Source organism: Thyridium curvatum, assembly GCF_004353045.1.
Source record: "Thyridium curvatum strain D216 chromosome Unknown NODE_55_length_292940_cov_83.935894, whole genome shotgun sequence".
NCBI classification, from domain to species: domain Eukaryota; kingdom Fungi; phylum Ascomycota; class Sordariomycetes; order Thyridiales; family Thyridiaceae; genus Thyridium; species Thyridium curvatum.
In genome coordinates this window covers 242,416-265,463 of record NW_022156810.1, presented here as the reverse complement: position 1 = coordinate 265,463, position 23,048 = coordinate 242,416, and the positions used below count along the sequence as shown (strand labels likewise).

Sequence of the window (23,048 nt, the reverse complement as noted above, 5' to 3'; positions counted from 1 at the left end):
ATGCCGTTCCCTTTTCCTGGGAATGTCAAGTTCGACAGCTGCAATGCTTGTCAAACATGCATGCCGAACGAGGCTAAAGAGGAAACTAGTTTGGGTGTACATATTGTACATACAAGCGAGCTGCCTCCAGCGCTGTGCATGTTGTTAAAACGGTTCGACGTCAATGCCCAATCGACGGAATAGGCTGGCTCTGGGCAGCATGTTAGATCGATCGCAAGCGCACACCCTGGCTCGCTTTCTGTCAAGATCTTTGGTACCAAAAGTACCAGGGCATTTTGTTAAGATGTAGCAGATTGGTTGCAGGTGTCACCCGCAGCAGCGCGCGCTGCAACCCATGCATATCAGCTCTCATACGGATGGGACAAACATCATAGCATTTTGTTCTTGGTAGTCGGCAAGGTGCAAGCATGTACTTGGGTATTCCAGACACAGGAAACACGTGGAAAACCCGACTGATTGGGTGCTCTGCTCGACTGAACGGGATGGGATGCCAGTCCACATTGCACAAGAGTGACCAGATTCACTTCACACATGCACGTTCGGATGGACCAGTGATACCGGTGTACGAGCCCTTCGCGCGGTACCTCTGCTGTTGATCTGTTTCCCCCCTTGGTATTGGCCTCCCTGATCTATATTAGGATACTTGTGCGAGGCACAGCACCCGAGCTGGCTCTCCTCGGTATCTCACTTTTCCTTCCCCAGCCACAATGGCCAGCTGCAGGTGCATCCTACAGAACAGACATGCTGTCCAAGTACAGATCAGACTATTTTAGAGCTCCCACAAGAAGAGGGGGATGCTAAGAGGTATGCCGCGGGCATTGGGCAGGTGATGGGTGCATCGACGATGAGCAGTGGGTGAAGTAACCTGATGTACCCAAAGTACCTAGCTAAACCCAAGAGACGGATCGTTATCTGCTTCGAAAACTGCTTGCGTGTGTGGCTACCTGCCACGCCTGCCTACCTACAACCTTAGTGCCTTAGTGGGCATGTGCCGATGAGATTTCTCTTCTCAGAAGGAGGTGGACCGCCGTGAATGATTTCAGGAGTGCGCCGGCGGTGCGCCACGCTGTTTTGGGCATTCTGGCTGTAGCGGGCGCAAGCGAACCTGTTTCAATCTCGGCAACGTTCCACCCTAGTGCTACTTGGGGATACGCATGAATTTTGGAAATTCTCCTTGTTGGATCCCTCGACCCCCGTCACCCAGCCAAATCACCACCAGACTTTCTCGCGCCCCATTTCCACCTTTAATCGAGACATCCCGACCTATTTCAGGGGTCATCTACGAATAGTTGTCCGCGACTCTCTCTTGTTTTATATGTTTTTTTTGTCAGTCCGTCTTCAGCTCAATACCTTTGAGCTTGCCAGAGAAATCGATTTCCAGGTCGACGACGTGACTGAACCGCCGGCGCAAGACTCACCAGCAAAGCACTCTTTGGCCAACGTGAAACCAACCCGAGTTTCTATTCAAAGCACCATACGACCACGCAGCTGGACGCCTATTCCTCTTTGTTTTCTTTTTAACCTCGACATCTACGCGCGCCTCCTGACCTGCTTCAACCCAGGCTTTTGCATTAGGTGCGTTTGTCTCGTAACTGTTCTGCGCGCGCACGGTCTTGGTACGACGCGGAAACCAGGTTCGACAGCATCGAGCCACCTGCGGAGATTTTCCAAATCGTCGTTGTTTTGCAGATCGAGTCCAGCCTGTGATGCAACCAGGAGACAAGAAACTGGTCGCCTCGGAACTGGTCGGCTTTTTTGGTCACGCTATTCAGCATCGCTCAGCAGATATCATTTTGACTGACCACGACAGTTAGCCGTCACGTCAGGCCGTCTGCGAACGCGTGCGCAAAAAGGATAGATTCATGGGCTATACAATGGCTCAGCATCGCCAGGCTCCAAGCCACTTCAAAACGGAGCCGACCGATTCGGTGAGTTGCTTGTTCCCTAGTCATCTACGATTTTCTTTATGCGACGCGCTCGGTTTTCTTGTACTCTTCTCTTGCACGGCGCATGAACATTACCTATCACCACTCCCAGCGGCAGCTCCATCGTGCGGTTAGACTCTTTTGCCTTTGCCCGTTCGCGGTTCCAGGGATCACCACACTACACACTAGCCTCAAGCAATGCTTTTGGTGGTTTGACGAGCTTGATGGTCGTTCAAGCCTGCCTTTTGACGTGCAGGCTCTGGGCCTGCAAGCGGACGCGCACCCTTGAGGATCTCCAGGTCCCAACTGCTTGACAGTCGGCCTGTCCTGACCTGGTCGATGCAGTGGGCTGCGTCGGGGATCTGGAGGCTCACCCATGCATCCCCATCATTTTCCAGGTATCCTTGTTAGTGCATGGGTCCTGTGGGAATTGCAGGGGCATGACCTGTTTCACCACCGACTGGGGGGACGATTTCGCGAAGCTCGGGAGACGCCCTGCTTAGCGTCCGTTACACCCAGACATCCACCAGCCAGGGCCAGGTGCCCGCCGCTCCCACGCCGACCCATGCCCAGCGAGCGGCCCGCATGCGAGGTCTGCAGAACGTTCCCCATCTCTCTCTCACACACACACACACACACACGCGCGCGCGCGGGCACACACGCCTCGGCCCTCTGTGCAAGGTTCCCTCTAGTAGAGGGAGAAAAAAAGCAAAGAAGGCATTACCAGCCACACTTGTTTGAGACCAAACACCCCCAAAAAAGTGCACCATGCGCGCGACCGTCCCTCAGACGGGGGAGAAGCCGACCTGTGGCCAGTCTGGAGACCCAGTCACGCAGGCACAGCACGCATACCATGGGAGAGCTACACAAGACGGACTCCCAATAGTCGGGAGAACCAAGATCCCGCCAACCAGCCCGCCAGGTACCTACCTAGGTAGTCCATCCTGCTGCGCCTGCGGAATTGCTCTCAAGCGACCAGCGATTTGGCAACTACGGTGCGCTTGGAAACAGCCAACAGGCCGATCGTTATCAAGCCCGCAAATAGTAGGATCACATCGCCCGGGCCTGAGTGTCCCGTAGCTTGATCCTGCCTTTTGTCAGACCTGCATAGCGCGGATGGCCCGAAGGTTGATTGATGCGTTCGCTGTCACTTTGGTGGGAGTGGAGGTCGGTCCGGACCCAGAGTGCCTGTGGCCCTCGACTTGCTGCTACTAGAGAATCGCTAGCGAAGCCACTGGCAACGCTCACGCATTGTGACGTAGCGCACTGGGCATACAACGGCGCAATGCGAAAGTGGGTGGTCCATCCACTGTTGCATGCACGTTGGTTCCCGCGACTGTGGCCTTCTCTGCCTCTGCCTCGAGGGCGGCTGGGTCTGGTCAATCAACGGCGGTGGTGATGATGACCGGCCTGGAAGATATCCAGCGCCCGAATCACACCGAGGCCACAGCTCTTGATCTGGCTTCCCCTCTGGTGCGCTCGATCACCCAATTGTGTTTGCTGGGGATTTACACAAAAGTTCTTCATTTGGGACAGGTAGCTCTGACTCCACTTGGTCGGACACGCTACCTGGTTCGGCTGTCGCTTTTCTACGCGCCGGTCTGTACCCGGAACTTTCGATGGTACGGACAAGTGTTCTAGCGGTGCGGTACTGCGGTACTTGGGGAGCTGCACCAGACAACCTGGGTCCTTCGGGAAGCAAAAGAATGGGTGAAGGGAGCAGGGTTGGACGGTGAAGGTGAAGGAACAGCAGGGGTTGGCTGGTGTGGGTAGCCCACTCTTCACCGCCTTGCAACCGTTCCATCCCATCAGTCTGTTCCCCCCTCTCTCTCCACCCCTTATTTGTCCCTTGTCTGGAAAAAAACGCACCTATCCCGTCACCTTCCTGGGCCCCCACCCATGCCAACACCTCAACAGTGAAGAAGCAAAACAAGAACCCGGATCCCAGTCCTGACGGGCTCCCAGTGGTTTGCCCCCCTAGTCGCGGTGGCTAGCTCCGGGCGAGCTGTCCTCATTGGGTAGTGCCTCTGCCGCTCCACCCGCCGCTATTGGCCATTTCATCTAGCAAGATGCATCCTCGCAACCCTTGTTCACGTTTCTCCCATGCGCTGTCCCACCGTCACCGTCAGGCCCACTCGCACTCGACGACCTGCCTGGTGCTAGACAGCTGCTAGGGTGCCCCTTTCAACCATTTTACCTGCCCAGAGCCACCCAGTTTGTACGAAGTATGCGCCCAAGGTGGTGGTCCCACTGCGCCAGCACGTTTCCGCCCACTACGGAGTACCTATGTACGTTGGTACTTGTCTCCAGCTCCTTCATGCCGGCTTGCTTCTGTCTGCATGGGAGCTTGCTGGGGACAATAGCGTTGGCGCAGACACACGCTATCCTTCCTTAGCTTAGGGTCGCTGGCTGGGTGGCAGTGGGCTTCGCGCTCCATCATCGTGTGTGCGTGCGTACAGAGTACAGACGTGCTATTATTCTTTTTCCACTTCTACGGCGGGTTCCATCCTATCCACACGTCCCAAGCCCAGACCAGACTCGCGCGCACACACACACTTTTGCGTGAGGAGAAGGGGGGAGAAAAGGGTACACATTTTCTGCCAACTGCTCTTTTTGCATTTCCGTCGCGCGACCCGGGCGGCGAGCAGAGAGCATTGACAAGAATTTCCCTATCCCATCCTGCCAGCGACAGGACCGTTATATCAGACTGGCCCAAAAATATCACCCCCTTTTATTACTCTGATTTTACCTGTCCCGCGCCGTTTTAGTACATAATCACCCTGGCCCTCTCCTACACTCGTTATCCCCACATTCGTCCTCTCTCTATCCTGTCCGCCTCTCTCTTGTCGAGGTCCTCTCTCCACGCCGCTCCTTGACCTTGCACTCGTTTATTTTTCTGACCCTTCCACCCCTTTCCCCCCCGTCCGACATTCCAGAACATCGTTTCGATCCCACATCCTGTCACTGGGGCGAAACCCCCTTGTCTTGGTTGGTCACTACTCCTGTCTCTTGTTCGCTCCCTGTTGCATTGGTTTCTGTATGCGCCAGGACTTGGCTTCTGCTCCGCCGATTTCTGCGCGCGCGCCTCTATCACAAACAGCCGCGGTCTCAAACCTCGAGGTAAAGGGGGGATGCATTCCAAGTGCGAATGCCCCCCCCCCCTTTGACCTACAGATTGGATCTCGGGAGAGCATAGTACTCTGAAAGTCACCTCATCTGGCCGAGAGTCGTTCGATCTCACTTTTGGCCGGGGTGCGTTCAGAAATCTCCCGTTGATCTTGATCTTGGGTAGTCTTCTCTGAACCCTGGAGAGAGAAAAAAAATTGGCCCCTTGGATTCGATCTGGCCGTTTTCCCCCCCTACACGCGAGCCTGGTTAATACATCCATCCCATTGCCGTTCCGAGGCTAGCCCGCCTCACCCCGTTGATCCTCGTCATTATCAAGGCAGTTAAAGCAAGAGATCCACCAAACCCTTGACCCTGACCAGTGTCAGGGAAATAAAATACCAGCGCGTCCGTTTTCACTCAGTCTCGAGTCGTCATTTTCATAATCAGCATAGAAGCTATGAGGTACTAATGGGCGTTTCCTATATGCAGCATCAGGGCCCCCACCACCACCAGCCGCAGGGTCAAGCACCTTCCCATATACAACACCACTCCCGGCCCTCGAGCATCGTCCACCAACAGCATCACCCCCAGGCGCCTCCACCGCAATCCCAGAGCCATTCGACCTACTCTTCGACTCATTCCATCCCGTCGGTGTACCAGCAGCAGACTCAGTCTGCCAGCACGCAGCACGGCCAAGACCTCCCGTACTACACGCACCCGAGTCCATACAGTACCCCCGGTGCAACCAGCGGGTACACATCCGCAGGTGAGTTCTCGTCGAGCCGTGGCAGTCTGATGTCTCATCAAGGCATGTTGTGACTTACTCTGACCTAGACAACTCAGATATGATGGCCGCCACGATGCCGAGACAACCCTACCCTCCCATGTCCTACCATACTCCGCAATCAAACTCCCCCGCGTCGGTAGCCTCTCCCTCCGGACACGACCAGCAGAGGAGCCTCTACGGCCAGCCGACCTCACAGCTTCACCAACAGCCGTCCATGTACTATGGCCAGCAAGCACAATACCAGCCCATGGCTCCCCAGCAGACGGCTTCCCCATATGGCCAACACGCCCAGCAGTCGCACCAGTCCATCACGTCACAGCCCAACCTGATGATGTCGCACACTCAGCAGCAGCACCAGATGACACACCAAGCCAGCCAGCATGCGCAGGTCGGCATGACCAACAGCCCGAGACACCCCAAGCTCGAGACTCCCCCAGTTCCCCAGAGCGCCAGCCATGTGCCCCGTCAAAACGGGCCAGGCCTCATGCAGCAGGCCCAGCAGCACACGCCGGGCATGATGCAACAATCCCAGCAAAACGGCTCCTCCCTTTCCACGCCGACCGGCTCAACCTCGGGCGTCAACCCCAATGCCGCTCCCGGCCCCATCCCTGCCACAACACCGCTTGTTGTCAGGCAAGATCAGAATGGTGTGCAATGGATTGCGTTTGAGTATTCGAGGGATCGTGTCAAGATGGAGTACACTATTCGATGCGACGTGGAGTCGGTCAACACCGAGGAGTTGACTGCAGACTTCAAGACGGAGAACTGCGTCTACCCGAGGGCGTGCTGCCCCAAGGAGAACTACCGTGGCAACCGTCTCCAGTACGAGACGGAGTGCAACACGGTCGGCTGGGCGCTGGCCCAGCTGAACCCGCCGCTACGGGGCAAGCGCGGCCTGATCCAGAGGGCAGTCGACAGCTGGCGAAACAGCAACCAGGACCCGAGGCTACGAAGCCGTCGCGTCCGCCGCATGGCCAAGATGAACACCCGCAAGCAGCTCATGTCGCCCATGCCCCAGGCCAGCTACAACCCTGGCCCTGCCTCAGGAATGCCCACGGCGAGCCCCATGGGTTCTGCTGGACCCGGCATGGGCAAGCCCAACGTTAACAGCATGGGCCCTGGAATGCACCACCACCAAAACGCCCACCACGACGGAAGCGCCCAGGGCGGAGGAGACGAAGTCGGTATGTTTCACCAGATGTGATAAAGTTTGCGCGCGCGCCATTGCCGTTACCTGATACCTTTCGCGAACCAACTACTACTACTACCACTACTATACCTGTGTCGCCTGTTTTCTCCTTTTTTTGTTCGTTTTGGTTAAAGCTTTATGGAAAGCGGGAAATATCTATCCTTTTTGTTTTTTTTGTTGTCAGCCTGTGGTATATAGCGGCCGCAACCTCCAGAAGCCGCAGGGCGACAGGAACCGGCACACAAAAAATCTGTACATTACAGTAGTCGCATATTCGCTGTCGTTAGTTTGCTTTGCTGGTTCTCGGTCGTTCAGTCGTCTGGCTGCTGGCAAAAACGGCAACAAATCGCGTCGCGCTGCAACTGCAGTCTGAACGCAGCAACTCTTATCGACGCATCAGATACACACCCTTTTCCCGGGTCTCGCGGCTGTAGTTATGGCCTCTGAGTGTCCTTTTGCATTGTATACTATGGCGAAAATTACCGTTCTTGGTTCTTGTTTTGTTGCTGCTTGATAATTCGCACACCATGCATCTGCTTGTGTAGATCAGCGGGCTAATACGAGATTGTCTTGAATCTAGGCGATGGCGACTCCTCCTACATGGACGATTCGCATCACCACCACCACCAGACCCCTACGCAGCCCGGCCACGGCCAAGGTGCGCCGAACGACGTCCGCACCGCCCAGGTCTTCAGCGGCTACGGCTCCTACCCTTCCAACGCGCCCCCGGCCTCCTCCTCTGTGCCCTCCATCCACGGTGCGCTGAGCGGATCACCTCACCAGGGTCCCATCGCCGCCCGCCGGCACAGCCGTGCCGGGGATGCCCCCGACGATCTTTTCCCCGATCTGCCAGAGGCCAAGAAGCGCAAGTTCATCCTTGTCGAGGACAGCGACCGCCAGTCCCGACTGCGCGTCCGCGTCACTCTCGACAACATCGACACGCGCGAGATCCCGGACTCGTTCCGGAAGAGCTCGTCCGTCTACCCGCGGTCGTACTTTCCGCGCGAGATGCAGAGCCCGCCGCCGAGCGCGACGGGGAGCCGCTTCTTCGAGGACGACCTGAGCGACATGGCCGAGGACGACGGCGTGGCGGAGACGGAGGGTCGGCGGGCGGGCCGCGGCGCTAGCCGCCGTGGCCGGATGCAGGTCAAGGTCCCCGTCACGGACGGCTCCGAGGCCGAGGTGACGATCCCGCGGACCAGGAAGACGTCGCGCGGCAAGGAGGTGCGGCTGAACGACATTGGCTACCGCATGGCGTGGCTCCAGAGCAGGGTGTTTGCGGGCCGGACTGTCTTCTTGCAGCGAGCTTGTGAGTTGTTTGACGTCCCCGATAACGTTTTGATATATGTATTGTGTTGTCCCAGTGCTGACCGTCTTTTTTTGAAAAACAGTGGACTCGTACCGCAACAAGACCCGCTCTGCCATGGAGTCGACCAACATGGATGTCCAGCGCGTGGCGCCGCATTACGAGACGCGCGTGGGCAAGCGGCACTGGACGGAACGACAGCGCCGCGGCGAGAAGAAGGACGATGAGTAGATGTGCTACATGGTCGTTCCTCAATCTCTGGGGAAATATTGTTCGACTCGGCACCAAGTCCCCCCAAGTTCATCCATTTCCTTATCTCGATGTTATTTCTCAGGAGCGGCTTGCTATGATGGCGCCCGCTTTTCTCTTTTCAATACCTTTCATCCTGTCCGACTAGGTGCAGTCCCGCAGGATTCCCCCACTATGTTGTTTGTTTCCATGGCTCTACTTCTCGAAGGGCTTTTCCTGGTTGCTCTCCATCCTGGGACCGTCTTTTCTCACGGTATGGCTGGGTGGATGAGGTGTGTTTTTCTCTTGTCTAGATTGGACCAAGGCATTAGCATGCGTGCGTGCTTGCCTTTGTGGATTATCTGCGAGGATATATTTTTTTCTTTCTTTGACAGAAAAGGCGGATGTGCTCCTCCTCTTCTCCCTCCTTGTTGATCATAGCGGCGTAGATTCGGAGAGAAAAAAATTAATTGTGGCTCACGTACATAGAGAAATGATGGTAGATAGATACTGTCATACAAATAGCAAAAAGCAAAGCCTTCATTGGCACTGTCTCCTTACGAAGGTTCGAAACATGTCTGCATCAGGTGTGGGTGAGAGTAAGAGTGGCTTCCATCTGCTAGGCTTGAAGACTTCAGGTCGTCTCTCACTTATGTGCGATACCTAGGGAATAAATGCTCTGCTTTGATCGGATCAAAGTCCTTCTCAAGCCCTAAGCAGAGAAGGTAGTGACTCCTGCACGTTCTTTTGACTCCCCAGGGCTTGATCTAATCCCCTTATTGCTGCTGATCTTGGAAGGCCATCACTTCTTTCTGAGATTCAGCTATTCATCGCTTTCATCCCTTTTCGAACCTACCAGACCAGACGCTCCATCTTCTCCGACTATATAAGAGTCGTCACATCTCTTATCCTCTCTTCCCCCTATTCTTCTTCTTCAGGAAAATCACCATGATCTGATCCTGAATTCGAACAAGTCAATCTTTTCTGAGGCCGATCTGAGGTCCATGTCAGGGCAGCTCCTTCCCTTCGCGTCAACACGTCAACGCCTCGATTTAGAAAACGACGCGTGCCTTCCCGTTCCACCATCCCCCCTCTCATCAACACAGTTTGCCCTTCGCCTTGTTTCCCCTTCCCACCTGTCCACTTCTTCTTCTTAACCGTCCAACCCCTCCCTCATTGACCAAACCTCAACCTGGTCTTCAACAACATCATACCCATCCTCTCGCGTTTCGCCTTTACCCTGACGCAGTCAAGGCGTCACTGAGTAGCTTCAGGCGTCTTGACTCCAACTTTCCTATATCTCATAGGGCATTCTACTTTCTTTACACTTCTCTCCCATCTCCATCATTCATTTATCCCTCTCGTCTCGGAACAAGCATCGACTCGTACTTGCAAGTGGGCTGGTCGTCGAACACGATTTCCTGATCCCAATTTGAGCTCACAAGCTCATACCCATCTTCCGCACGAGGTATTTCCATCTCACCACTCGTCAATTTCTTTTCACCATCTGACTGACCCTTCCATCACAGTTACAAGACAGTCCGCTCAACATGGGCTCACTCGGCGCGGATCTAGGTCAAAATGACCAACCTTCGAAGGTCACTTTCGACCACCTTGGCAAGGACATTTCGTTCGTCCTTCACAATCTACCCGACGTGCCGTCGCCCCCTCAAGTGATCGGCCTCTGCACGGTCCCTGCGGACGTCGCCGCCGATGACGGTCTGGGATATATGATCGCCGATTTCCTGGCATGGAAATACATGCTGAGCAGGGAGGGAGCCCGAGACGCCCAAATCTGGCTGTCTGCCTTGGACCTGGCCCAGCTCGAAGCAGACGGCAAGATCCCGCCTCATACTATCACGGCCAAGAAAGACGGTAGCCGCGTCGGCTCCGATGTTTCATCCTTGGCCACCGAGGACCCTGAGCTCCTGAAGACCTTCGACAACGCAAGCAGCCTGCGTGATGCATTCATCGAACAACTCAAGGCACGAGCAACCACCAATACAAAGACCTTGCTCGTCTTCGTCTGCGGTGAGACGACCCCAGACCAGTCCATCTGCTTCGATGGAAACACCTTCATGAACAAGCACGAGATCCTCGAACATTGTTCCTCGGATACCCTCGTTATTCTCGTCTCGGCAGCTTCCTTCAGTGGAGGCTACCAGGTCTCATACCTGAACGCGCCCAAGGCAATGTTCTCGCAGGCGCACGTCATCAAGCTGGTGGCTAGACGCTGTGGTGGCGCCCTCGCGAGCAAGCTTACCCAGCTTCTGACAAGCCGCGATAGCCCTCTCCTCAAGGATGATGAGCGTAACCGTCTTGTTTTTGACGACCTCTCGCTCATCACGAACTCAAGCCCAGAACGGTGGGCCAATTATCAACGCTTCCATGCGCTCATCCAAGCATCGCTGTCCAGCCAGATGGCACTGCTTCCCAAAGACCACGGTTTCTACTGGAGCGACGATGTAGATGAGTGGCCCCTGGAGAAGCGGGTTGGTCCGCCCCTGAAGGTCTGGAGCTCGAAATGGACTGGACGAGCTATTTCTCCCACGAGTGCCCAGGGTGATGAATTTGATTTCCTCGGAATGGCGTTCGGCGGAACCAAGTTGACTCAAATCCTACACTTGAAGTTCCTCTCCATGTTGGAGCTCAAGACTTGCCCCGGCGACTGGAACCTGCCGTCAAACGCCGCCACTCTCAAGCTCCTGAACTCGTTCCTTCAGGCACGAGACATTGGGGAGGCAAAGTGCCGGGAGATCTTTGTCGTCCTGCAGTTTCGGGCCTCGGCTATGGCCTTGGCTGATGTTATGATTGAGGTCCTGGGCCTTTCAAAGCCCGGAGGCCAGTCTTGCCGAGAGTGGGATTTCGCCGCCGACCGGGAGATAGTCAAGGATAATCCGCTCAAAGGCAAGGCACAGATGCTTGCCTTCAAGATGATCTCTCACGATCTTTTCCAAATGCCGCCTGTTGAGCCAGGCTTGTATTACGACAAGATCCACGGCTTCAAATTCTGGCGGCCTGCCTTCTACCTTGCGAGCGCCATCGCTCAGCAGTTCTTGAGCGGCGGCAAGGACATTTTTGCCATCGAGCACTTCATCAAGTCTGATGTACAAAAGGGTAAGCTCAACTAATTCCAGAATTCTTTTATGTTCCTCTTTCTAACTCGCTTTGTACAGCTTTCGACACGGTCTGGAAAGCCCAGCTCTCGCAACTCTTGCAGCTTGGCGCGATTGTCAAGACTGGACGGGAGTGGATTGAGTCTCTGAATCTTGACGATGCTATCCCGAGACCTCCGACCGAGCAGGACGCGGCCACTCGTCGTCCTACAGGTATTGAGGGCTCACAGCACGCCCCTGGCCGTCTCCCTCCTACGTACGCCCCGTACTTTGGCATGGTCGTCCAGAAAGGTCTCGAGAAGCAGTACTCAGGCTCCACAGGACTCAATGTGGCTGCCTCCACGTTTTCGCCCCAGGCTCCTGTGATCAAGGCCGAGCCCGAGCAGGATGCCATTGCCGCTGCAAATGGTGCTGGAGAGTCAAGCTCTAATGCCATCCCGACCAAGATGGAACCCCAGCCGTCTGCGGCTGGTACTCAGAAGCAAGCTGAGACCGAAGAAGCGCGAATTGAGCGACTTGTTCAGGAGCGACTTGCCCTGGCACTTGCGAAGTACAACCACATCCAAACTCAGGAGGCTCTGGCCAAGGAGAAGCTTGAGAAAGAGAACCTTGAGAAGCAGCGTCTCGTCCAAGAGAAGATCGCTCGTGAGAAGAGGGAGCAAGAGAAACTCAATGAGGAGAAACTCACCCAAGAGAAGCTTTTGCAAGAGAAGCTTGAGCTCCAGGAGCTCAAGCGTCAGGAGCGCGAGCAGGCACGCCTCGAAAAGGAGCGTCTCGAGAAAGAGCAGCGTGAGAAGGAGCGCCTCGAGGAGGAGCGCCTTGAGAAGGAGCGTCTCGAGAAGGAACGCCTCGAGAAAGAGCGCCTCGAGAAAGAACGCCTCGAGAAGGAGAGGCTTGCAGCCGAGGAAGAGGCTCGCAAGCAAAAGATTGCTGAGGACGAAATGGTCCAGCAAATTCTGGCCAAATTTGGCTCCCAAGGCCGACTTGAGCAGCTCATCAAGAAGCTCAGCAGCTCCGAGCCTACCCAGGAGGCACCCGCGGCTGCTATGGCTGCAGGAACTTCTTCTTCTGCCGTTCCGGAGCCTGCCGATGCTGATCCTGACAAAGCCAATACTGATGCACGAGAGGCTTGGCGGACCAAGGTCAAGGAGCGCGATCCTGCGCTGGACAAGGAGCGAAAGGAGCGTGCTCGTGCTGCCGAGGCCACGATTGCTCCTCTTCCCAAGGAGACGTGCATCATTCGCCCCATGTCCTACGAGAAGCGGCCTGAAGGTGAAAACCAACCTCCTCCCTCGCCGGCCACAGGCGCACGAGTCCCAGGACGCGCCTCTCAGCAGACTGAGGCCACTTCTTCCATAGTTGACTCGGTTGCAAAGCCTGAGGAGGCTCCGCGTCGCTACAAGCCACATCAGACCCTCTGGTAGGAGTACACACAGTCAGCGACCGTGTTGTGGCTCTTGGAGGCTGCTTCTTTAGGCGGATGGCATTGATATCGGCCAAGACACGCAACTGAGGAGTTATTTGCGATGATTTGCCAAGGACAAAAAAAGTTTCTGCATTTCCATTGATTCTATGGGAAAAGGTACAGTGAGGATTTCCCGACTAGGTTCTCGGCCAAGACATGAGTCTGAGGATAGTAATAGGCAGACGGAATTATTAGCTAGTGGACAATGGCACTCTGATACTCGAATACCAGCGCATCTGATTGTCGTGAATATGTGACTTGGGTTATTGGTAGATCCTGATGACCACAAGCTGGGCCATCGAATATTTAACAGCATCGAGTCGTTCTGTCGATGGCTAGCTTATAGATGCGTTGCACCAAGTTATCTGCGCTTCACGGATATCATGGATATTTGCACAGGGAGGCTCCCTGAAGTTGTAGCTACTTCGTTACTCTAACCATTTACATCTTCTACAGCGGCCTCCCCGGCCTCTGGTACAGGCGGTGGCGCCCGCTTCCCCCGCTGGTAGATGTACATGGCCTCGTCCTTGCCCGCGAAACTCGGCAGCGGTATCTGCACGACGCGCGTCCACTCGGGCCGCTCGCGCGCCATGTACTGGTCCATGGTCATGTCGCTGAAGCCCGTGTAGCCGTTGGCGTTCTGGGTGCCCACGACAACGACCGTGTCGCCGGCGTAGGCGTCGAGCAGGCCGCGCGTGAAGCTCCCTTCCTCGCCGCCGGCGCCGGCACCGCCGCCCACGACGGGGTAGACGAGCAGCAGGATGAGGTCGTCGCCGTCCTCCGAGCCCGTCGCGCTGCTGAGCCACGACGCGCCGTCGGCGATGACCGTGTCCGGGACCCAGGTCGCGCGCCACTCGGACTGGGCGCTGTCGACGGCGAGGCAGGGGACGCCGCGGGCGCGGAGGCAGTAGGTCCAGTACCCTCCGCCGGAGCCGACGTCTGCGACGGTGCGGGGCTTGGACCTGGGCTTGCCGTCTCCTCCTGCTGCGGCGGCGGACAGGAGGCGCAGGATCTCGAGGGCTTCGTGGGAGGGGCAGGCGCAGCCGAAGTGGTGCATGAGGACGGGGAGGACGTGGTGCGCCTTGGGCGGCCGGAGGCGGTTGGACTCTGGGCAGGGGCCGGCCCACTCGAGCGCGCGGCAGGACCAGGACCAGAAGTCGAGGTAGGGGTTCGGCGGGGAGGTGAAGGGGTGCTTGGCGGACTTGGGGAGGCGGGGGATGGCGAGGGCGGCCTGGAGGTGCGGGTGGATGAAGCGCGTCGCCGAGAGGTGGGCGGCTACGGAGGCGCGGAGGGACTGCTTCTTTGCGTTGGAGGAGAGGGAGCGCAGGGCGGGCTGGAAGGAGGCCGTTGGGGAGAAGAGAGCTGTGTAGGCGAGGATGTCTTGCTGTGGCGGACGGGGGAGCTGCGTGTGTGCGTTTTGGTGTTAGTCTGGCGGTGTTTCTCTTGTACACTGCTGCACTGAGAACGGGGCAGTCGTCAGGTAGTCAGCTGTGGGAAGTTTGCTCCCCAGACTAGTCGTCTCGGGGGCAAGCATCCGGCTCCAAATACGCAGGCAGAGGGAAGAGTCGCTTACATATTTGCCGTCGGTGTCGGCATACCAGTCATGCAGACCGTTCACGGCGCCGAGGCCAACGACGTGCTGCACCTGGTCCAAGACGCAACTGCCCATGGCGTGGTAGACGTAGCTGTCCCGGGTCGTAATCTTGAACCAGCTCCGGACGGCGCCCGCAAAGTCATCCTTGTCGAGGAGGGCGAGCGTCGTGTTGCGGACGTCCTCGCTGCGGGCCTGCTCGGCCGGGTCGAAGCCCGGCGGGCTGCCGACGCAGTAGACGAAGGGCTTCTTGGGCCTTTGGCCCTTTCTGCTCGCCATGAAGGAAGATAGATGCCAGGGCTCTGGCTGTGCCTGAGGGTAGCTGGTGACGGGTCCTGCGCTCAGATGGAAGGGGTGTCAACGGTTTGGAATTTGCTCTGCCGTCCGTTCCATCGACTTTGCGCCGTCATTTGTGGGGATGTGACGAATGGAAGTGTGGATCCCCGGTTGGTGGCACGGCCGAGTACACTACCGGGAACGTCTTGGGTCTTCCGGAATCCGGCAGGAGCACGGTTTTGTCAGGACCGAGAAGGACAGGGTAAGTATTTTTGTCGAGAAATAGAAGAGAAGATGAAAACAATATCGCCGGAAAGTCACTGATGGCCTTGCCCGTGCCTGCTCTGGACTGATACGGAAAGAACAACAGTATGCCTGTCCCATGCTTTCCGACTGCACACGATGGTCAGGCTCTCCTTCCATATGGTCTTTCTCAACCACGTCGAGTCCTTTCCTACAATTATTCCACGCAGGCCCCGAATGATCAAAGATCTACCTACCCACTGGAACGTATCAATGATACATCTAGGTAGTGTCAATCACGTATCACAGCCTTTGATCTCATGACGACGAATACATACATCAACGGCTCCTAGCCCACAAATATCTTCAATGTCTCATTCCTTACAATATCAAGCCTTTGGACGCCGTGTCATTGATCCCGCTGCGACAGTGGGACAGATCATGGAGAACCATGGCCAGGACGCAAGCTCCAGTCTCTACGCCATTCGTTCCTGGACGCAAACACGGCCAGAGAATTTGGTCCAACAAACCGAAGCAGACTCCTCGGGGGCTCTCGAGTACCCGATGCCAACCTCTTTGAGTCAAGAAGGCCTTATGTCAGACTATCAATATCCAGCATATCTGCCGGATAACCTACCACTCTGTGACTCGGCTGCACCACACAACCTTGCCTTTGGTGCTTCCCTTTCTGCCTCCATACCAGATCACGGTATTTCACCCACCGGTTTTCTTCAGCAGGATGGGAATTTCGACAATAATCCACAGTTCACTGTTCCACAGCTTGAGCCTGCCGCCGGTTCGAACACATTCGATTCCAGTACCCTTCCAAGTTTCTCGCCTCATCAGTTGCAGAATTTCGTCATACCCTCGGATATCTATAATGCAAGGGAAGATTTGGTCCAGTCCCGGGCCTGCTTGATACAAACGGGCTGACACTCTTCCCAGGAACATCAGAGATGCCACTGACTCCAGTGCTACCCTTGCGCATCGCCTGCAACAAGCAGTTGAGCCGAGTTTTGCCCCTAACTCTGGGCAGATTACACATCCCAGAGGATCATTTGCCAAGGCTGGCAACTCCGATAATCGCAAGGCCTCACATAGCACTTCTGCAACCGAGATGTTCCAGGCTCGAATCCTCCAAAGTCGCCAAGATGCAACCTTCAGCTGCGTGAACGACTCCCAGATCGAGTTTGACAGACTATTCGATTCTGGGCACAAATATTACCTTCCGGTGGACAACAAACAGCGAAGTTTGGAAATCCATCTCGGTCGAATACTTCGTCATATCGGCCTGGGCTTCCCCCAAGCCCCATTAATTAAACCAAAGACCGTCTTGGATCTTGGAACGGGAACGGGGGGATGGGCGATGGAAGGCAAGTCCCATAGTTTTGGAAAGGATCATCTTTTTGATACTGTCGCTCTGGGGTGACTGACAACGCATCTTGGACTAGTGGCCTCCGCCTTCTCAGAGGCTATGGTCACTGGCATGGATTTGTGTCCCAGGCCGTTGAAACGTCTATACTTGCCGCTCAATTTGCAGTTCCTGGCCCACGACTTCGATAAGCCATGGCCGTTTCCACCCGACCACTTCGATCTGATATACGCTCGAGATATCCAGTACGGTGTCAGGGATTAGAAGGCTCTCGTAGCACGAGCGAAGAAGTACGTCAACCCTGGACCTGTCACCATAGGCACAGTGAAGACACCTGAAAGTACTTACGAGACGCAGGCATCTTAAGCCCGGAGGTTGGCTTGAACTCCAGGAATTCAAAAGCAAACCAGAGGTATTCGGGAATTGGGTCCCTTGGTCCACAACCGGCCAAGTATGGCCCGGCGAGATGGATCATCTATGGAAAGATATAGCCAATGCATGGCAGAACCTGGGTCTCCAAACGAGAACCATAGATGATGATGGCATGCCCCAGATCTTGGAGGCTCAGGGCTTCCAGAGGCGGAAGTTTGGCCATTTTGATATTCCCATCGGCGGGTGGTATACGGCGGTGCCACAGCTCGCCGCCGCGGGGGATCTTTAGCAAGATTGCCTGCTCCGCATGGTTGATGGCATGGGAATTCAGCCTCTGAGATCGGGCCGTGGAAAGGGATGGCCGCCTGAGGAAGTGGACAAGTTCCTGCAGCGTGTAAAGAAGGTGTACAAGAATGGTTGCAACCTTCGACTGGTCTCAAAACTCCAAATCACGATTGGGCAGAAGCCGGAAACGCCACCGCTGAGAGAGCAACCGGAGGCGAGCCAAGCGAAGCCATTGCAAGAAGAGAGTTCAACTGGACTTCATTCCCTTTCCTGGGATTTTCATACTTGAGGTACTTCCTTACTCCAAGGTCGTCTACACACACACACGTACGTCGAGGCTATCTTGAGAGCTTGAACCAGGTTCAACTTCGAGCGGGCTTTCAGGTTCTGGACTCTCGATGGTACTGGCAATGATCTGTTAGTTTAAGAGACCTAGTTGGCCAAGGAAGTTATTCAAATGTTAAAGTCGCAGCGGGCTTTCAGTAATGATAGGGTTTTGTATTTCGTACTCTTCGTTCAATAGCTACATAGCTAGACATTCAAGAGAAGCAAAGCGTTCTCTATACGGCCAACAAGGTAGTGTAGTGGTATCAACTCCTCCTCTAGAGCAGCGCTGTCCACGATGATGACAACAACAAGTCCTCAAATACAAATAAACCCTGGAACCGCTCCCATCCGACGGTCGACAGTCACCGTCCCAGTCTTCTGTACGCCTCTCCCGCGTTCTACCAGCGTCCGTCGTCTCAAGCACGCTGTTCTAATATTCATGATGATGTGTATGGATGGGCGAGTTTGACTCGCATGATAAAACGACAGAAACAAAAAAAAAAAAAAGGGAAAAATTAAACAAGAAAAAAGAAAAACCGGAGAGTACGGTTAAAGACAGAGGCTTGTTGTTGTTACAGAGAATACATGCGAGTTCTTTTGGTTCGTTTATGGATCTGATCTGCGAGAATAGCCTCTTCTGTCTGTCTGGGGTATAATTAGTCGTCCAGAACACGTTACACACATATACACAACAACACAAGAAATTAAAGAGCCAGTCCCAAGAGTTCCCCCTTTCGGTATCCCCTTCTCCCGCTTCTGCACCGACTTGCGCGCGCAAAAAAAGAGAACCAAAAGGACAGCTCCCGTAGACGACGGAGCCCAGGTATCGTAATCATCATCTGCCGCCAAACAACCCCATCCCGCGGAACAAAAAGCCCTGACTGCTCCTCTTCTGCTTCACCGCGGCGGCGGCGCCCCTGCCGCCCACGGGCGCGCCGTTGCCCGTGTCCACGACAAAGGTGAGCAGGTTGACCGAGTTGCCGTTGTTGAGCGTCACGTTGCGCGCCTGCTCGACCGAGACGCCGCCACCGGTCGTGCCGGTGCCGGTGCCGCGATTCGCCCTCGCGGCCGCCGAGAAGAGCCGCTGCAGGATGTTCTGCGCCGCCTCGGCCTCGGCCAGCGCGCCCTCCTGCAGCACGTAGAGGATGGCGACGCGCGCAAAGTCGAGCACCTCCTCGGTGACGACGAAGGTGGTGCTCGGCGCGGGGGCGGCCGACGTCGTGGAGGAGGAGGAAGAGGAGGAAGAGGTGGTGCTGGTAGACCGCGTGGAGGACGCCGCGCCGCCGCCGTTGGCGATGCCCGTGTTGACGGTCGTCGTGACGGTCGTGGTCGTCCGGGGCGGGATGTCGATCGAGGTGCTGAAGGAGCGCGTCGTGGCGAAGATGATGCTGGGCACGACGCCGCTGTAGCCGGCGGCGTCGGCGCGGGCGTCGAGCGCGGCCAGGGTCGAGGGCGCGGGCGCGCCGCCGGCGTTTGTGACCGTCTCGGTGACGGTAGCCACGCCGCCACCACCCGCATCGTCGTCGCCGCCGCCGCCGCCGCCGGCGTTGTTGACGACGCGGAAGTCGCCCGAGAGGTCGGTGACCTCGGCCTTGGCCGCGCCGACGCGGTTGGTGCGCCCGTCAAAGGTGACGAGGGCGTTCTCGGCCGCGCAGCTGAGGTTGCCCGAGTTGAGCTTGGCGAGGATCTGGCCGCCGTTGAGCGGCACCGAGAAGTTGGACTGGGCCTGCTGGATGAGGCGCGGGATGGCGTCGCCGAGGGTGACATTATCGATATTACCTCCACTATTCGCAGCGCCGCCCGGCGAGGACGACGCTCCCCCTGAACCCTGGGCGATGCTGGTTGTCGTGCAGCCTGCCGCGCCGGCGGTGCTGCAGTCGAAGCCGGTGAAGCCGTTGGCGCAGATGCACGAGCAGAGGCCCTGGTCCGAGACGAAGTTGGTACCGCCGTTCTGGCACCTCAGCTGGCTCTGGCACTGGCCGAGACTGGCCTGGGGAGTGTTGTTGTTCTGCTTGCGGATGACGAGGAACTCGAGAGGCAGCACGACGGCCGCCGCAACGATAACGAGGATGAGGATGAGCAGCAGGATGAACACCCACAGGGGCATGCCGCAGCACTTGCGCCGACGCTTCTCGGACGTCTGGGTGGCTTCGTCCTGCTGGTACTCGTCCCGAGTGCTGCTCTGGTCCCGGCTGTTGAAGCCGAGGGGCAAGGGCCAGGAGCCAACCTGGTCTCGCAAGCTCTGCCGTATGCTGCGTCGGTTGACTTGTGCTGGAGGCGGGAACGCCGCAAGCATGTCGGACAGGCCCGACTGATGCTTCTCATTATCTACTGCAGCCATCCATGTTAGCAAGGCAGGCCAGCGTGATTTGAATGTGCCAATAAGAAGAAAAACTGACCTGAAAATTCCTTGTTCCCGCCCAGTTCTCCAAAACCAGGCGAGTATTCCAGATCGTCGATCCGACTCGCTGGTCTCCTGCCCTTCTCCAAGCTAGCCGCTAACCGAGTCGCACGCTTAATGAGATCTGGCAGGCTTGTCAGACTGCCTCGTGCCTCCGCCTTTCTGACCGCGTCGATATCGAGCCGCGGCGGCCTTCTTATGGCCGACAGCCGGCTGTAGGGTCGCGCTCCTGGGGGCGGTTGTGGTGATACGGACGCTCGCCTGCTCGGATTGGACGGGTCTGTCGAGCTCGCCGCGTCATAGGCATTCAGCATGCTATCAGCAGTCAACGCCGCCGCTCCGGCGGGGTTCCTAGTGGTTGGGAGAGTCGAAGAACTCGAGGACGCGTCCACATATCCCGTGCCGTCCCTGAATGGCCCTCGCTGCACGGGCGAAGGGCCCGGCCTTTGTGACGGGTCGTTTGTGTCGAGATGGGGCGGGGGAGGCACATTTGTGACGAGAGCTGCTTTGGCTCGCTTGCCAATGCTCGCGCTCCTGACCAGCTGGCTCTCGTCTCCGTCGTCGTATGGCGAGTTTTCTCGACCAACTTCTTCGGTGATGGCTTCCTCAAAATAAGTTTCGGGGTAATTTGGGCTCGGGCCCGGTGACGGCGTACCCCAGTTCTCGGGCATGGCCGCACTCGATGCATATGATGCGTGAGACCTCGACCGAGGGCTCTCTTCGGGAATTGGTGAAACATATGATGCATTTGAATAGAAAGACGACGCGCCGCGTCGTGATGAAGGAGGCGGTCCCAGATTGACGCTTCTCCTGGGTGGTTGCACGGGCATCGCCACGGGTACTGGAAAGTCTGGAATGGATCCGACGGAGGAGATTGTGGAGGGCCGTGAAACGGATGAGGTGGTCTGAGGCACGGAGAGCTCAGACTCCCTTTCGTTGTGCGGTGTGTACTGGAACACAGGCGTGTGTTCCTGTATCCGTGAGGCGTCGAGCATCGAGGGAACTCGGCTCGGCCGTGGCGGCCGTTGCGGTGGCTCTGACCGGCCTGGTGGCGGCCGGTAGGGTTCTGCGTTGGTCGGTATTGCCACGGGTCCGGCGAGGGGCCACTGGGCGACTGGCGTCGGCCGCGATATGGCCACCCCGATCTGTCCATCCTTGGTCTGCAGAGCAGGCGTTGCTTGTGACCGCGGTATTCGAGGAGCTACCTTCTGCGCAGCGCCGTCGGGCGCCATCCGCTGGGTGAACTGATCAAAATTCTCCCTAGGCAATCCTGCCTCGGCACGCTCTCTCGCCCTCCTGATGGATCCCCCTGCTGTCGTCGGTCGATCCATGTCTCTCCCATCTTGAGGGTAACTCATTTAGTCCGTCCACCTCGAGGAGTCGTTCAGAACTGCATTAAATGCCGCCGACCTGGCGTATCCTCCTCAATTCCCAGCTCTGTTCGTGGATAGGTGGTGTCAACCCTGTCGCGTATGCATCCAGGACGCGGAGATCCGTACTCAATCTCGGGAGAGCGACGACGACGTGCGACCTCGAGGCGATGCAATCTGCCGACCCGAATGGATTCCGACCAAACGACCTCGTACCACTCGACGCAGGTGAGTTATCGTTCCCGTCTTCTGTACGATTGTGCCTCAACAATCAACTGGTCTACTGGGTATCTCCGTGATGGTGTTGTCCAACTCTAAACCCAAGGTTGTGAAACAATGCGCCGCTGGCCGAAAAGAAAAGCTGGATGAGCGAATGAATGAATGCAATATCCAAGTAATGCCAATGGAATGGAATGGAGAACACAAGATGCAGATGTCTTTCGAAAGTAAAGGTAAGGAGCGAAGGGCGACAGATTCTGCTGAGAAACGAATTAGAGTGTTGAGAGTCGCACCAGCGATACGTCGAGGATGTGGTCTGAAGTGAAGAGGTCAGCTTCCTGCGCACGACGAGGCGTGAAGATGGAACGTGTGGAGAGAGGGCAGAGTCGATGATGGTTCCCTGAGACACGTTCTGGTGTTCTGGTTCCCCAGCTCGACAGGTTTGCCGGGGTCTTTCCTGTTCAGTAGAAGCCGCAGAGCAGTGCTGGGTTCGGGTCAGGTCGCTTCTATGGCAGCCGGGACCAGACCATGACAGGGGAGAGCTAAACAGCCGGGTCGCAGGTGGTGTGGGTGGGAAAAGGAGATCACCTACACTTGACGTTTCGAAGGCTTGGCGACACTGGGTGAGCCGCACAGAGCTTTCTCTCGGGGAAAGGGGCACGAGGGTGAAATGCACCAGAGCGGGCGGTGATGGTGTCTCTGACGGCCAGAAAAGTCGAGCCAGACTGAGCTGACTCTGAAGGTTGAATGTGATGGTGAGACCAGTTGCTCCTCATGAAGAACCCGCACGTCACTCGTGGTGATGGCACACACACACACAGAGAGAGAGAGAGAGAATCAGCTCAGAGAGAAAACCCGCAGGCAGAATCGTTCCGGCGGGAGACAGGGCCAAGTGTTGCACGATGCGGGTGCGAGAGGTATCCTGAGGCCCGGTGATGTTTCAGGTTGGCGGGACAGGCAGGGCGTGGGGAGCTCAGAGGCCTTGGGGACTGCCTTGATGGGTGTCTGAGGGTACGAAGATCAAGAGACAATCAGGCGGACTACTTGGGGCCTTCTCTGTTCTTTGCGCGCTTTGCGAGTGAGAATGCTGGATGCAGACGGTGTTGGTGGTGGTGATGGTGAGGAGATGCGCAGGTGTAAGTGACTGAGAGCACACAACACACAGCACTCAAATCGTGGGGGTGGTCAATGGTCTTCAAGACGCTTCAATCGACCGCAAGAAGAGAAAGGAACGAGTGACGAGAAAGCCGGACAGTAGGGGAGCCGCTGGTGCTCCTGGATTTGCACACAAGAAGCCTTGTCGCTATGTACTGAACAACGACAAAAAATCAGCAGAGAAGAGGGGGACGCGTGAGCGAGAGAGAGATCGCGGAGAGCTTCTGTCACACAACAAAGGGGCCGCCACGGTCTGCGGAGAAGATACGATTAATTCCCCGTCTTGTCTGTGTGAACACGCACAAAATGGAAG

General features: G+C 56.5%; 5 protein-coding genes across 5 annotated transcripts; 3 read left to right on the top strand and 2 right to left on the bottom strand.

The window, feature by feature from the left end:
• Positions 1-5,501: 5,501 nt before the first annotated feature.
• Positions 5,502-8,546, top strand: E0L32_008427 (uncharacterized protein; the record flags this gene model as incomplete). Its single annotated transcript, XM_031143280.1, has 4 exons — positions 5,502-5,799; positions 5,877-7,004; positions 7,590-8,318; positions 8,401-8,546. The coding sequence occupies 4 exons, from the start codon at positions 5,502-5,504 to the stop codon at positions 8,544-8,546; spliced, it is 2,301 nt and encodes a 766-aa protein (XP_030992404.1).
• Positions 8,547-10,093: 1,547 nt separating this feature from the next.
• E0L32_008426 (uncharacterized protein) lies at positions 10,094-13,083 on the top strand (the record flags this gene model as incomplete). Its single annotated transcript, XM_031143279.1, has 2 exons — positions 10,094-11,660; positions 11,720-13,083. The coding sequence occupies 2 exons, from the start codon at positions 10,094-10,096 to the stop codon at positions 13,081-13,083; spliced, it is 2,931 nt and encodes a 976-aa protein (XP_030992403.1).
• Positions 13,084-13,557: 474 nt separating this feature from the next.
• Positions 13,558-14,994, bottom strand: E0L32_008425 (uncharacterized protein; the record flags this gene model as incomplete). The annotated part of the gene is made up of 2 exons (XM_031143278.1): positions 13,558-14,526; positions 14,698-14,994. The coding sequence occupies 2 exons, from the start codon at positions 14,992-14,994 to the stop codon at positions 13,558-13,560; spliced, it is 1,266 nt and encodes a 421-aa protein (XP_030992402.1).
• A 609-nt stretch (positions 14,995-15,603) lies between these two features.
• E0L32_008424 (uncharacterized protein) lies at positions 15,604-16,663 on the top strand (the record flags this gene model as incomplete). The annotated part of the gene is made up of 2 exons (XM_031143277.1): positions 15,604-16,136; positions 16,180-16,663. 2 exons carry the CDS (start codon positions 15,604-15,606, stop codon positions 16,661-16,663), a joined length of 1,017 nt encoding a protein of 338 aa, XP_030992401.1.
• Positions 16,664-18,425: 1,762 nt separating this feature from the next.
• Positions 18,426-21,349, bottom strand: E0L32_008423 (uncharacterized protein; the record flags this gene model as incomplete). The annotated part of the gene is made up of 2 exons (XM_031143276.1): positions 18,426-19,921; positions 19,990-21,349. The coding sequence occupies 2 exons, from the start codon at positions 21,347-21,349 to the stop codon at positions 18,426-18,428; spliced, it is 2,856 nt and encodes a 951-aa protein (XP_030992400.1).
• Between the last annotated feature and the right edge of the window lie 1,699 nt (positions 21,350-23,048).